At 39.4% G+C, this 15,227-nt stretch overlaps 2 protein-coding genes across 7 annotated transcripts in view; one reads left to right on the top strand and one right to left on the bottom strand.

Moving 5' to 3' along the window:
- The window catches only part of PHF3 (PHD finger protein 3), a 71,718-nt gene extending 66,633 nt beyond the window's left edge, over window positions 1–5,085 (top strand). For all 6 annotated transcript variants that reach the window (XM_072965504.1, XM_072965502.1, XM_031676060.2 and 3 more), the window contains 2 exons: window positions 1,809–2,004; window positions 2,224–5,085. In XM_072965504.1, the coding sequence (XP_072821605.1) occupies window positions 1,809–2,004; window positions 2,224–4,352 (2,325 nt within the window). In that variant the 3' untranslated portion in view covers window positions 4,353–5,085. The remainder of the gene's footprint in view (window positions 1–1,808; window positions 2,005–2,223) is intronic.
- Window positions 5,086–10,849: 5,764 nt separating this feature from the next.
- The window catches only part of EYS (eyes shut homolog), a 1,174,088-nt gene continuing 1,169,710 nt past the window's right edge, over window positions 10,850–15,227 (bottom strand). The window contains 1 exon segment of the mRNA XM_006211933.3: window positions 10,850–12,039. Within this exon segment, the coding sequence (XP_006211995.2) occupies window positions 10,850–12,039 (1,190 nt within the window).

The following is a 15,227-nucleotide window of genomic DNA, read 5'->3' as shown; positions in this document are numbered from 1 at the left end:
TTGATTGTAGACGTTTGTTTTAGTTAGGGCATAGTCCAAGCTGTTGCAACAGAGAGACCCTAAAATATAGTGGTTCAAAGAATATAGTTGTTTATTTTCCTGTTATGTTAAGTAGGTCAGTGGTTCAGAGTGGTTAGGCGGCTCTGGTTCTAAAAGGTCATTCAGGGATTAGGCGCCTCTGTCTTGTTATTTTGCTGTTTCCAAGACTGTTGCCCTTAGTCAAACAGGGTCAAAGCTGACTTATCAGAACCAAGTGAGAAACAAAAAAGAATGCCTGTCCAGTTGTTTTTAAAAGCAAGACCTAGAAATTAAGAGTTATCATTTCACTTCCTCCAACTTCCATTGGCAGGAGCTTAGTCACATAGCCTTGTATGGCTGCTAAGGAGTCTGGGAAGTGTGATCTCTGTTGGATGGCCATGTGCCCAACTGAAAGTTAAGGGCTTCTCTTTGTAATTGGAGGAAAGGAGGAGAATACATACTGGGAGATAATTAGGAGCCTCTATGGCAATAATATTTTCCTTTTTCTTTTCTCTGTCTGTATCTTCTATCATTTCTTTATCTCATAGTGTTTTCCTGTACATGACTGTACAGGAATATTTAATCATTAGAAAAAATTGTTTTCCCCTCCAAGGATGATAGTACCTAGTGTATTATAGACATTCAAGAAATAAATCTTGAATATGTGACCATCAATATTTTTATCTCTTAAGAGCAGAAGTCTCTAGTAAGATTAGAAGTAATTAAAAACGGGTGATCTTCAGCTGAAAATATTTTTCCAATATGAATTTTAGAATTTAAACTGATACAGGGCTAGAATACAAATGAACTTTGAAAAACTATTTTAAAAAAACGTTACTACATTATTTGCTTTCGCTTTCTCATGACAGCTAAAGTCACAGGAAGGTATTGGGAAGTGTTAACGCCTGGAGATTTTGCGATTTGTTCTTAATCTGCCCACGTATTACTGACCAGTACAGTGTGCCTCTGTCTTGAACTGACTGACACGCTGTAATAGTCGTTGCCTCCAAAGGAGGACATTCTGGCTGACAGACCTTTTTTAAGAGGTGGAGCCATAGTTCAGCTCATTCACATGGTTTTTTCTAGGATCTTGTAACAACTTAGGCTTTGTAGTAGATCTGGCTTTCCCCATTTAATTGTATACTTTCATGAAGAAGCATCCATTTTTCACACTATGAAATTAATGCCAAATTGGGACTGTGTTTTCTACCTGAAACAAAGCCAAGAACCCAGAGGCAAACAGATGAGTTCCTGAGGAGGCCAAATGATTTTACCAAATTTATAGCATATGTGTATTTGAGGTTTTTCACTCAGACCCTTTTATTCCTAAATTGAGTCCCTGTAAACTGGATTATCAGTGGATTTGTGTGTTTCTTGGTAAGTGTACATGGTAGGATGATGGTAGGTACTGTTAATTTTTCGTGTGCTGAGAATGCAGGCAACTCTCTATACAAGTTATAACATTGGAAATAAGGATATAGTATAGATATCAAAAACTTGGTTTTAAATATCTTCTCTGCCACTAACAGTTGTGTCGCCTTGAACAAATTACCTTGGGACTCAGTTTCTCATGGGACATTTTTAGATAAACGATTCCACCAACAGAGCAGCAAAGGTCTTTTCCTAAGAGCTGTTTCCTTTTAGTATTCTTATCTGCATTTAAGGTGGTAAACCGTGTTATTTGTTAATTGGAGTAAAATTCAGTAGATTATTACTAACTGAGAAATGGTATTTAAAACCAAGCTGTTGTTTTGGTTACTATTTTAAACCATTTCTGTTTTCTTGAATAGGAAATTTGTGTGGTTCGCTTCACACCTGTGACTGAAGAAGATCAGATTTCTTACACTTTGCTGTTTGCGTACTTCAGCAGCAGGAAGCGCTATGGAGTGGCTGCTAACAACATGAAGCAGGTTAAAGACATGTACCTTATCCCTCTGGGCGCCACGGATAAAATCCCACACCCTCTCGTGCCCTTTGATGGACCTGGTAGGTACATAGTTAACAACAGAGTGTGAATGAAACGAAGTGAGCGGCGGGGCTCCAGTGGAGAAGCTGGCTGTGCTCTCCTGGGAGCCAGCCCAGTCGGTGTGACCTGACAGGGACAGGCTCCCATTTAAGAGGCTGTACTAAGCTAGGTGCAGATGTTTTACTATTTATTGTAGTGATTGAAAGTGACTGTTAATTGGTGCTTTTCACTCTATACAGGGCTTGAACTGCACAGACCTAATCTGTTGTTGGGTTTAATTATTCGTCAAAAACTGAAGCGGCAACACAGCGCTAGTGTTAGCACCAGTCATGCAGCTGAGACGCCGGAAGGTGTGCCAGTAACATTGCCGCCTGATAAGAAAAGTAAGATAGAAGTTTCCACAGAGGAAGCGCCAGAGGAAGAAAATGACTTCTTTAATTCTTTTACAACTGTGTTGCACAAGCAGAGAAATAAGCCTCAGCAAGCTCTTCAGGAAGACCTTCCCACAGTAATTGAACCTTTGGTGGAAGTCAGCAAACAGGAGCCACCGAAACCTTTAAGATTCCTTCCTGGGGTCTTGATTGGCTGGGAAAATCAACCTTCTACTCTGGAATTGGCAAGTAAACCCCTTCCTGTGGATGATATCCTCCAGAGCCTCTTGGGCACTTCTGGTCAAGTGTATGAACAGGCCCAGGCAGTGATAGAGCAGAGCACTGCTAAAGAAATTCCGTTTATAAATGAGCAAGCCAACTCCAAAGCGGAGAAAATAGATACAGTGGAAGTAACTGATGGTGAAGCCAAGGAAGTAAAGGTTAAAGGAGATAATCTTTCAGAATCTACAGGTAATTCGGGGGGAGGAGGAGGAGAAGAAGCATCAGGAATGGGGACCTCTTCCGTTTCTCCTGGACCTTTGACAAGTCTTAGCCTCAGAGGTAAACCGCCAGATGTTTCTACAGAAGCATTCTTAACAAATTTATCAATTCAGTCAAAACAAGAGGAGACTGGTGAGAGTAAAGACAGAGCATTAAAAAGACAGCCGCTGCAAGATCAAGAGAGTAATTTGCAAGATAATCGGACTTCAAATACTGGTTCTCCCTGCAGGTCTAACGTAGGGAAAGGAAACACAGATGGTAACGTGAGTTGCAGTGAAAACCTTGTTGCTAATACAGCAAGGTCCCCGCAGTTCATCAACCTGAAAAGGGATCCTAGGCAGGCAGCAGGACGAAGCCAGCAGATGCCTGCTTCAGAAAGCAAGGATGGAGACAGCTGCCGGAATGGGGAGAAACACCCTCTGCCTGGCCTGTCACACAAGGAGCACTTACCAGAACAAGTCAGTGTTGAGGAGAAGTCGCCTTCTGCGGAGAAAAACTCGTGTGTTCAGCAGAGTGATAGTTCAGGGGTCGCACAGAATTCACCGTCAGTAGAAAATACACACACTTCTCAAACGGAGCAAGCAAAGCCCTTACAGGAGGATATTTTAATGCAAAATATTGAAACTGTGCACCCATTTCGAAGAGGATCAGCAGGGGCAACATCTCATTTTGAGGCTGGAAACACATGTCAATCAGAGTTTCCTTCTAAAAGCATCAACTTCACTTCCAGAAGCACCAGCCCCAGAACAAGTGCAAACTTTTCACCCATCAGGCCCCAGCAGCCCAGCCTTCAGCATCTCAAGTCTAGTTCCCCTGGATTTCCATTTCCAGGACCTCCTAATTTCCCCCCACAAAGCATGTTTGGATTTCCACCACATTTGCCACCCCCATTACTTCCTCCTCCAGGCTTTGGTTTTGCTCAAAATCCCATGGTTCCCTGGCCACCTGTTGTTCATCTGACAGGCCAGCCACAGCGTATGATGGGTCCCCTTTCACAAGCATCAAGGTACATAGGCCCACAAAATTTCTACCAGGTTAAAGACATTCGGAGACCAGAAAGGCGCCATAGTGACCCTTGGGGTAGGCAAGACCAACAGCAACTGGATAGACCGTTTAACAGGGGTAAAGGGGATCGTCAGAGATTTTATAGTGATTCCCACCACCTGAAAAGGGAGCGCCATGACAAAGAGTGGGAGCAGGAATCTGAGAGGCATAGACGCAGAGACAGAGCCCAGGACAAGGACAGAGACAGAAAAAGCAGGGAGGAAGGGCATAAAGATAAAGAGAGGGCACGGTTGTCACATGGGGATCGAGGAGCAGACGGAAGAGCAAGCAGGGAGAGCAGGAGCGTAGACAAGAAGCCGGACAAGCCTAAAAGTGAAGACCAGGAGAAGGACAAAGAGCGAGAGAAGAGTAAGCATAGAGAAGGAGAAAAGGACAGAGACAGGCACCACAAAGATAGGGACCACGCCGACAGAGCTAAGAGCAAAAGGTAAAGGTCGCAGGCTGCTTCGAGATCACGTTTAAGTAACTGTTGAGTGTTATCCTAAAAACTTCATGATTGCCTGCTAGGATTGTGCCATCTTTTAAATTTTTAATATTGGTGGTTTGCAGAACAGTCAACTCTGTGTGTGGTGCAGCGTGCTCTGTACCAGTGCTCACCATCCCTTCATATCAACTGTCCCTAGTTATAGCAGTTTAATATTTTTAAAAGTTTTACATTGCTGTATATTCAAAGATTTGTTTTATTAATATGCAATAAAGGCTTAGAAATTTTAGTTTTATTCCTAAATTGGTAAAAATGGTTAACTATGGAGTATATTTACTGCCTCTAGTGAATGTCCTTTATATAATGACTAATTCGAGAGTAATGTGTACTCTGTAAGTTTGTTTTCAGTTGCACTGTTTTTAAAGAAATGGTAGAGGAGCAGCAGAAAGCCAAGCAACTTCATAATCAGATTATATTAATCATTTAGTGGAGCAGTTTTTGACCAGGAATCGGAGCCCGAGGAGTCCGTGTATTGCTTTAGTCTGCACTTGTTGAAGGCATCTGTTATCGCACTACAGCTTCGTGGTAGCCCACTATTTTCTTTTCCATTTTTGGCTCTTCAGAAACTTGAATACTTAAGCTTGTACATGATCTTGTGTTTTGCTATCCTTTTTACTGTAAAATGTACATATTTTAAGGGATATTTTGATTCTAAATATGATAAAAGAATTTCTCACCTATTTTGTGTGTGTGCTTTGAAATTCAGTCGTAGAAGAATTTCTTCTTTACGGCTTTACTTACGTTCAGACATTGTCTTCCCCTTACTCAGCCAAGAATATACAGGCTAAGTAAGATGAGGGGAAGAACTCTTTATCTTAGATTATAGGCTATTGAGATAAATTGTGTAGTTCTGAAGAGACTAGAATTTAGAACTATCACTGGAAAAACTGTGCAGCTCTATAACCCACTTTATAGGTATGTTTCTGAAAATTGGTGCACCATCAGAATTTGGTATACTGACTAATCATTGTATGAGCACAGAGCTTTTAAGAAAAACGTTTTGTGAATCTTTTTGTAAAATGTGTCATTAACCCTAACTTGTTTTGGGGGGTAACTACAGTTTCGTATACAAGTTTTACTTTAAAGCACATGAGACCATTGTTAACCCAAATCTAAATTTATTTGCACCTGAAACTACTTACTGTATTGATCGCTATAATATAAAGCAGTAGCTACCAAATGATAACAAACACTTGGGACCAAAGAGGGAGAAACCAATATTTTTACTTCCCTGTGTTAATGAAAAATATAACTGACTTCACAAAATTAAGAAGATAAAACGTGTTTGTTTTCCTAAACAGTTGACAGATCAGAGTTAAAAATAGGTTTTGAAACTGAATCAGCCTTGCTGTTCTTACTGGAGAGAGAACCAGTGGAAATTCAACACTAATCATTTTGTCTAATTTACAGCAACTTGAAACCCCTTTTGTGGTCATCCTGATCCTCTGAAATTTATCATCAAATAAGTTCTGAAACAGAGGATTTGTATTCAAATAAAGTTTGTTTAAATTTGCTCTACTTTTCTTTTGGAAACTAACTTGTTAGAAAACAAGTCAGTCTGCAAACAAAACTCGCCTTTTGGGACTTTCTGGAATTTTTTGGCCCCCATCCGGTGGTTGATTCAAGGATGTAGAACCCACAGATATGAAGGGTCCATTGTGTGTTTGTCGATAAATCTGCTTTCACTGACCTCTCTGTTTGGGGGGTCGATCAGACACAAGGTTTCTTTTGCGAGGTACAAGTAAAGAAGAATGGGTTAGCCAATTGAAAAGCCTCTAAGTCAGTCTTGGATTCCTTCTTACCCAGTGGTATCTCATACATACTGTTGTTACATTTACTTCACGGTTCTTTCCTCCTGTCTCGGAGAATTGACAGATCCCACGTAGCCCTCTGTTAGTTGACCATCTTTGGGGATTACAGGGCTACCAAGTGATAGAGCCAGGTCTCTCAGCCCCTGGCTGACTGAGATATTGTGGAGGGTAGGTTTTGGCATAGTAACTAAATACTTTAAGGTTTTTTAACTTGTGAGGAGAGAAAGGAAAGATGAGAAAAGTTCCCAGTAAGTGCTAATTCCAAAGCCATTCTCATTGTCTTAAGTCTCACCTATCAGCCAGCCTTACACAAATTAGCAGTTACATGAAATTCATCTTTTAGTTTCTCCTGTTTTAAGGCAAGCTTGCTCTTTTAAAAACAGTTTGATGCTTTAAAAAACTTAGAACCATGTTAAGACAGTTCACACACCCCTCTATTAAGTAAAATGTACCAGGGTGTCTCAGTGCCTACACAAAGTCCACCTCTGTAGTACTTGTGGCAACAAGAAAGTCTCCGTGAACCCTCTCTGTGTCAGACCTGGTGTTGAGAGCTTTACGTGAACCTTAGCCAGCCCGAAAGGTGAAGACTTGTCTTAGAGCTGAGGAAACTGGTACTTAGAAAGCTGAGAAACTTGCCCAAGCTTAGGCTGCTGTTGCCAGAGGTGGAATTCCAGCTCAGTTCTCCTTTTCTCCGAAAGCCTGTATGTGTCGCACTGGTGCTCTGAGAATTGAGAATGAGGGAGAGGGGCAGAGGCCTGATCATCACACGGACCTTTCACAGCCCTTTCTCTCTCCAGTCCACCCACCTGTCTGAATCTCTGCCAGGCAACCATTTCCTCAGAGTGAGCATGAAGACACAACCAAAAACCTGTGGAGTGTCCTGTATAGATTTGCAAAATTCATACTCATTTCAAATCCTAATTCTCCAGTCCTCATTTTGTTAGTTTTCTATTGCTGCTGTGACAAATTATTACAAATTCAGTGACAGAAAACCACACAAATTTATCTTACACTTCTGTGGGTCGGAGTTCTGATGGGGCTCTTAGTGGGTTCAGATCAAGGTGTCAGGAGGGTGCGTTCCTTTTCTGGAGGCTGTGAGGGAGAAGTCATTTCCCTGTGTTTTCCATCTTTTGTAGGCCGCCTGCCTTCCTTGCCCCATGGCCCCCTTCCTCCATCTTCAAATTCACGGACCTGGGGCTGAGTCTTTGCCACCTCTGACCCTCCCTTCTGATCCCTTCTTCCACTTTTAAGGACCCTTGTGAATACACTGGGCCCACCCAGACAATCCAAGATCATCTTATTTTAAGATTCTGCTGATTAGCAACCTAAATTCCATCTGTGAGCTTAATTCCCCTTTGCCATGTACCTAACATATGTACAGGCTCCAGGGATTGGAATGTAGGGAACTGTGAGGATGACAGGCCTTAACTTGCTAATTGTGGGTGAACTCAAGCTCAGTTACAAATCTTTCGGAGTTATAAAACATCTAAGGCCATACCGAATGCTTAAAAGTTAGGAAAAATAATACCAACAAATAGAGAAGAAAATGGAGTGACAAGCCATTTGGATATTATTAATGTGTTTACATATGTGCGTTAACACAAAACTACTAAATAACCGGTAAATTCACATTCAGCTCTTCTCAGTTTTTAATAGTAGCTGTGTGTAAATCAAGCTTCAGTGCATTTTGAGAGCTTGCTAATGAGCCAGCTCTTTTTTCGTTTTTGAACATAGCAGTTAACACTATTCCAGTCTCCTCAGATCCCTCAGAGACGGTGGTAAGGGTTGCCGCTCACTAATGACCAGAGGGCAATAGGCATAGTCAGCACTTGACACTTGTCTCTAAATGCAAATCACAAATAAAACTGGCTACTGCTTTTATAAAGGTGCCTAACACTCTGGTTCTTTGATTCCTGTTTCATGAAGAATTTCAGTAATTCGTGTATAAAGCAAGAGGGTACCTAAATGGGTGAGTTGAAACACAAATAGTAGGTCAGTAGCTAGAGTGTCTTTAAAAAATGAATTCACTGCTTCATCCCATAGGTAAATACTGCTTTCCCCTGGCTTAAATGTTTCAGCTTTAAGTGTTCTCACGTTTACATTCAACACTTTGTTTTGGAACCATCATGACTTTTACAGTAAAATTACCTGGACGGTCTTTATCGATTATTTTTATTTTGTGCTGGAAAAGTATGTCACATAGGAAATCTTCAACACCATCATCACAAAGATAGCAAAAAACAATGCTGATAATTTACCACATGAAATTTTGGATTTTAAGGTGAAAAAGTTTTAGCCAAGTCATCTGATGTACAGGAGAATCTCTAGGTAGCAGTTTTCAGTTCTTACTTTGTGCCTATTGTGCAGGCATTTGCTGGGTTCCTGAAATTCAGCGTGAGCAGCGCCCTTCACCTGCAGTCTCCCGGTGCGTGCAGTGTGGTGCAGAAGGCAGATGATCACACCTGCGTGAACAATTGCAGCTACAAGAAGTAGCTTTAAAGCAGCAATTCTCAAAATTACGGTTTCAGGACTGCTTTACACGCTTAAAAATTATTACAAACCCTAAAGAGATTTTGTTATGGATTGTGTCTATCCTTATATAGCATATTAGAAATTAAAATGCCAAAAAATTTAAAAATACGTGTTTAACAGTAGTCCTGTTATGCATTAATAACATTTTTATGAAAAATAACTTCCAAGCTAAGTCAGTTTAGTTTAGAGTGATTATATATTTGTACATTTCCAATGTCTGCTTAAGACAGCTGGATTCTCTTAACTGCTTCGGCATTTAATGTTCAGCAATATGTCACTTTGAAATATCTGAAGAAAATCTAGCTTCACACGGATTTGTTGTTGGGCAAGGAAGTACTCTCTGTGGATCCCCTGAAAATATCTAGGGCCCCTCCTGGGTCTACACTTCGGGAAGTGCTGCTTTAAAGGCAGGCACACTGCATTATGAGAACACGTGGCCAAGTGTGTTTCGGCAAAGTTTCCTTGAAGCTTTTGTAGCCTCCCTAGAGCAACTTTCTTGCCTTTATACATATAATATGTACCTTTAAAAGTCAGCTATCAAACGGAAGTTCTTTAGAGCCGTTACCTTTATGATCTCAGTAACTCCAAATTAATGTGAATGGTATGGACCAAAGCAAACTTAGGTCAAAGTTTTTCAGCACGTATCGGAGTTGCCTTGTGTGGTTTTTGTCAGAAAAAAAGGAAACCTTTGAATCAATGCATAGACATCCTGCAATTATACCTTACATTGTATTTTGCTCACACACTGTCTAATGTTGATAAGAATAGTATGTCTGGGCAATTTGTGTCCCATCGAATGATGCCAGAGTTCTTAACTTGAGTTCTAGGGCATATAGGCAAGACTGTCTATAGCCTTCTGATTGCGATGGAGTGGCAAAAATAGTAAGAAAATTCAGCAAAGTTCTCCAGTGATAAAGTGCTAACCTAGTTTCTTTGTATAGACTGGAGTCTGCACAGGCAGGTTTTGCTCATTAATAGCATTGAGAAGTTCCCTGTGCAGCAATCCTATCAGGATAGACTTCTCCATTTAGTAAAGAATTACGAACTTTTTCTCCACATGGCCCTATGCTGCCTGTCAGTGCTTTGTGGCAGACATGCGTTGACAGTGGCTTTCTTGGTGACAAATGGTCTTAAATCTCAAACTCTGAAGATGTTAAGTAACAACAGGCAGTAACCACCTCCCACTCTGCAATGAGGGGGTCAAAATGCTCTTCACAGTGACCTCAATAAGCAGTATTTGGGCAAAAAGGACTTTCTCAAATTACGCTTTTAATGGTACAGATAACATCAGAACAATAGTTTTTGATGACATTACTCAAAACCTGTTTTATGCTCAGTTTTGAGACTGTAGACTTGAAAAGTTAAATGTGAATGAAGTTTAATTTTAAAATTTGATCAGTTACATAGTTTAAAAGGTCAAGTAATTCTGCAAGGTTTATAAACAAAAGTCCAACAGCGTCTGCATTGGTCTTCTATCCAGAGGTGACTGCTTTCATTCAGTTCTTTTAGATATTTCTTATGATACTTGCCTTTATATTTGTAAATGACATGTATACGTGGTTTTTTTTAAGTTATAAAAACTAATATCTATTGATAACTTAATCTGGAAGATAAGGATTTAACTTTCACCAGCCTGGCCTCCTTCCCTTCATCTTCCGTCTTCCCACATTCATGCAGTAATTTAAGTCCATTTTCAGATTTCACATTATTGCAGCCATGTAGGAATTCATAGCTGAGCCATGTAACAGAATATGGTTATATTTCCTTTCTTACATAATTTTACTTTTTCTTTTAGTTAATACTTTATGCTTGTCTGTTTTCTTGTACATATCACTAATTCATTCCCATCTAAATTATTTAAAAACAATTTGCCGATGAAGGAACACTAAATGAACAAATGGAGTGAAAACTGAGGACTCAGATAAACTGGCTGTAGGAAACATGACCAAAATCTTTTCTTCAGCTGTGTTTTATAAGCTTATAAAAAAGATGTGTTAGCATTTAGACTGTTTCAGGTAATAGTAATTTGCCAAAGAAATAACTATCAACTGCATTTACAATATATTTTATATACTAAAATCACTAGTTTTAGTTTGTTAACCTAATTTTGTTCATCACCATCATAAACATTGTATCCTTCCGATTTAATTAACTCAATTTTTTTGGAATCCTGAAAAAATACGTCTTTAATTTTGCCAACAAAACTTCTTTTAAAAATCTCTTGAGTAACGATACTTACATTTCGACCATATTCAAAGCCCCCTAGATAAACAGTACCACCATAGTTTAGAGCAACAAATTTTCTATGTGGATCAATATCCTCAGAGAGAATTAGATTGTCATCTAGGTAGACCTTAATAAGAGTCTGATTTTGAGTTATAATTAAGTGGTGCCATTGATTACAACAGAATGTATCGTTGCTATAAATCATAGGTACGGAGATGCCTTCTCCTAAATTAACTGCTATTTTTAAGGTCTGATTATGGAGCCCAATTGCCAGAAAATCATTTTCTTCATTTTGAGCTTTCCCTATCCATGCAATTAAACCTTCTGTTTCAGTAGTACTGAAGTTGAAGGATACAGTAGTGAACTGCAGGTTTCTCATTCTGTAATCTGGATCAATGTACTTAATGTAAGAATTACTTATAAACTTTGCAATTGAAAATGAAGTTTTGTTTTCACAGTACCTTCCCACCCAACCCAAAGTACATAAACAACTGTAAGAAAATGATTGGCCAGGGACACATAGAGACTGGTGGAGACAGAGATTATTCAAACAGTGCACAGACTGGTCGCATGTATTTCCAGCCCAGTGTGGCAAACATCTGCAAGAGAAAGTTGTTCCATTTACTATACATTCGCCTCTATTTTTGCACACACTGTACCCACAGGCTGTCCCATCACAGTCACCTACATTTGAGCCACCTTTTGCTCCTAATTCAGTTAACTGTAATTCTTGATGGTTTATAATAACTTCCCGGACACAACCTTGAAAACCTACAGGTTCATTTGCTGTTGCCATGGGATTAACAAGATTTAAGGATGACACTCCTCCAATATAGAAGTCAGTATTTGTATCCAGGTAACTCATTTTAGCATTGGCTTTTTCTGTTACATTGATCCCATCCAGATCCAGGTAGCCTTCTGCACCATCTCTTCCTGCTTTAATCACATGCCAGGTACTTGCAGTAATGGTTACTTTTTGGAGAGTCTCTAGAATGATAGTTCTGTCACCAAGGTTGTAGCGAAGTTGAACAGAACCATTTACTAAAGAGATACATAAAAAATCACCTGTTGAGAAAGAAAACCAGTTTAATTAGAAACAAAGAAATGTCAGTCCATTAAAAACTAGCCCTTTCTGGTCACTGGGATTTAAGTTTTGGGGAAAAGAAGGTTACAAATCTTAACCACAATTATGTTAGAAAGTTTTATTTCCAGTTACAGGTGAAAATATATGTGTACTACCTTGACCCTGTTACAGTTCATCCTCTTACAGAAACTTTGTGCATGTTGTGTTTTCATGAACACCCCCCTCCCCCCACCGCCCTTCTCCACCTCATCTAGGTAACTGCTACCCATCTTTCAGGTCTCAGGTCACATGCCACTTCCTCAGAGAAGTCTTCCTTAATTCCCTAGAGTTGCTCAGGTGTTTTTTTGTTTTGTTTTGTTTTTTAATAATTAGTGCTTTAATGGCACTAGGTTTTTCTTCTTCATAATATCTAAAATCTCATTTTATCATTATATAGTCGTGTCAACAAATCTGAACAAATAGGATCCCGCATGTGTATGAAATTGCAATGAGGCATTCAGAGGAAAAGTGAACGCAACTCCGCATGCCTGGGAAAAGAATGTAGCCCTTCAAGATAAGATTACTTTAAGAAGGTAGCAAAGTATTTTACATAACAAATTTCCCTTCCCCCTAATATTTCACAACCAGTAATTTTTTTTCTTCCCTTTTCTTGTCTATGCTACTCTTGACATGCTATTTCTTGACATGCTACTCTTCTTCCCTCCTCTTTCCGCAGTGCCACACTGCCTCACCTCCCTCCTGCACGTGGTGTCCCCCCCCCACCTCCTCTGTGGTCCACACCAGGCCATTCAGGGTGGTGGGGAGACCTAGCAGCTCTCAGGTTGCACACCTCTCGCGTCCCCCTGGGAGAAGTGTACGAGCCCATGCAAAGAGTGGCTCTCTTGCTGTAATTATTCTCCTCACAGTGAATTTACAGTGAATATCATCCGTGTCGTTACAGCTGTGATGATTTGGTTAATAGCTGCCTCATCCACTAACTCACAAATTTCATGAGAACAGGATCTGTGTTTGAGTTGGCCCAATAGTTCATCCCTGGCACCAGGCACAGTGTCGGGCACATCAGATGCTCAATAAGTAATTGTTGAATTAAGAAATTCCTTTGTATACTTGTGGGATGCGGTAACCGAGTTTATCTCAACAACTAGTTTTCGGCTGAAAGTAAAAAATCAAACATCTTTTTCCTATAATGATGTGTAAATTAAAATTTTTTCCCAATGAAAGGAAGAAATTTAGTTTATTCATAAATTTTTCTAACACCATGTTAAGCCCGAAGAAAGAGAAACTGCATTACAAGCTTTTAGGTTATATATGAAAAAATTAAATATAGATCAAATCATTTAAAATTTTTTATACCACAGGAACCTCAAACAATGAAACGATTGTAGGTTTTTAAAATTTATAGCACTCTAAATATACTTCATGGCCTGCAAGTGGACAGAAACCTCTCTCACAGTCATGGAAGAAGTTAACCTTGCTTGTGTTGCAGAGAGTCCTATGGTAAGTAATCTTAAAATGAAGAACTACATTGGAACATGAAGGATCTAAAAAATGATTAGGAAAGCTGAAGCCGCCGCGCTGTGACATCACTGGCCAAGTCGTCAGCTGGAAGGCAGAGCAAGGAGAGTGGCTTCTGCAAACAAAGGCGTGTGGCTTGGCTTGTATGCCCCCATCTCCCCGTCTTCCCTTATTTATCTGCGCATGCTTTAACTTGACATTGTGGGCGACAAGGCTTTTTTAATACACGTTTATCTGTGAAGATTATAACCACATCAAGGTGAATTCAGGCTACGTGTAATTGACTTGTGCTTAACATAATACAGCTCATGTATCAAAAAAGCTTATTTGGAGGCATTAAATATTTAGCAGAAACAGATAAACGAGTGCCAGGGTTTATTTTCAATTTTTTTCCCCCAAATCAAAGAACTAAAATCAACTAGCATAATTTTCAAGTTATCATTTTGTTTTAACTTTTACACTGTATTAGATTATTCAAATTATTAACCTCTAAGGAGACACAGAAATCTTATTAATTGAGAATCTGGTTTTCCATGTGTGAGAACCTAACTGGCTGCTGATACCCAAATTTGTGGGTTTTGATAGTGCTTATTAAGAGGGCAGTTTTTACTAATCACTCCTCTTAGCAGAGGATCAACTAGGAGCCTTGGTTAATGTTTACATTGGGCACAGCTCTCAGAGAAGGTACAAAGTACAGGGCTGTCACCCGTGTTTCAGGCAACCGCAGATAAGTGAAACATACTTACCACCTGATTACTAATAAACGTTTATGCCTTTCATCTGATAATTACTTTCAGGTTGATCTAAGTCTGAGGATGCAGAGCATAGAGTTTTGATATTTTAAAGTTTTCATGCTTTCCTTAAGTGTTAAACGCAGCACCAATTATGTCATGAAACTAATCTATTTTCATCCTTGTGAACAGTGTCTAATAGCAGAAAAAAGGAAAGCCTCGACTGCCATGAACTGAAATACGAAGCCAGTTAATAACAGATGTAAGAAAACCTGCTCCTTCTCTCCTCTGTTTGCTAATGTGTACGAGCTCTTTATTTTCTATACATAAACGTAACCATCCAGTGTACTGGTTATAAAATTAGAGCACATTCTTGGCCAGTCACAGTCCAGAATCTCTCTCGATTTCCTGCCCTTATCATAAAGGCTAACTTTGATTTTTTTATGAGCAATGTAACTTAAGTTGATTGTCTTTTGATGTCTCTTGATTTACAAATAGAAATTTTCTGTTTGTGCATGAGTCTCCCATTTGGCATTTTCACAGGGAGGTTTAAATTAATCCTGAATTTAACCAAATATCAAATCACAGGAGAACAAAACTCTTCTGAGATTTTTCTCTTTTCTTTGGGATTATTATCTTTTCTCCTTGAGATTATTTTGAAGGTATTTCACCAGTGCATTGAGGTGGAACCACTTTTGTCTAATCCTCTGATAGTCTTATTAATCAGTAGCATATTAAGTAAGACACAGATTGTGAAAAGCAGAACATCATTTTTGTTCGCTGTCAACATAAACTGATTCCATTATTTTTATCGCCAAAATTGCATTTTCTGAGAAATGCCACATGCAAAATTTAAAAATTATTTTGCAGTAAAAATGTATCTATATATGCAGATGTCTTTGTCAAAGTTCTGGAAAAAGATA

This window comes from Vicugna pacos, chromosome 8, assembly GCF_048564905.1.
Source record: "Vicugna pacos chromosome 8, VicPac4, whole genome shotgun sequence".
Lineage (NCBI taxonomy): Eukaryota > Metazoa > Chordata > Mammalia > Artiodactyla > Camelidae > Vicugna > Vicugna pacos.
The sequence above is the reverse complement of the archived record's forward strand: the minus strand, read 5'-3'. Positions and strand labels throughout refer to the sequence as shown.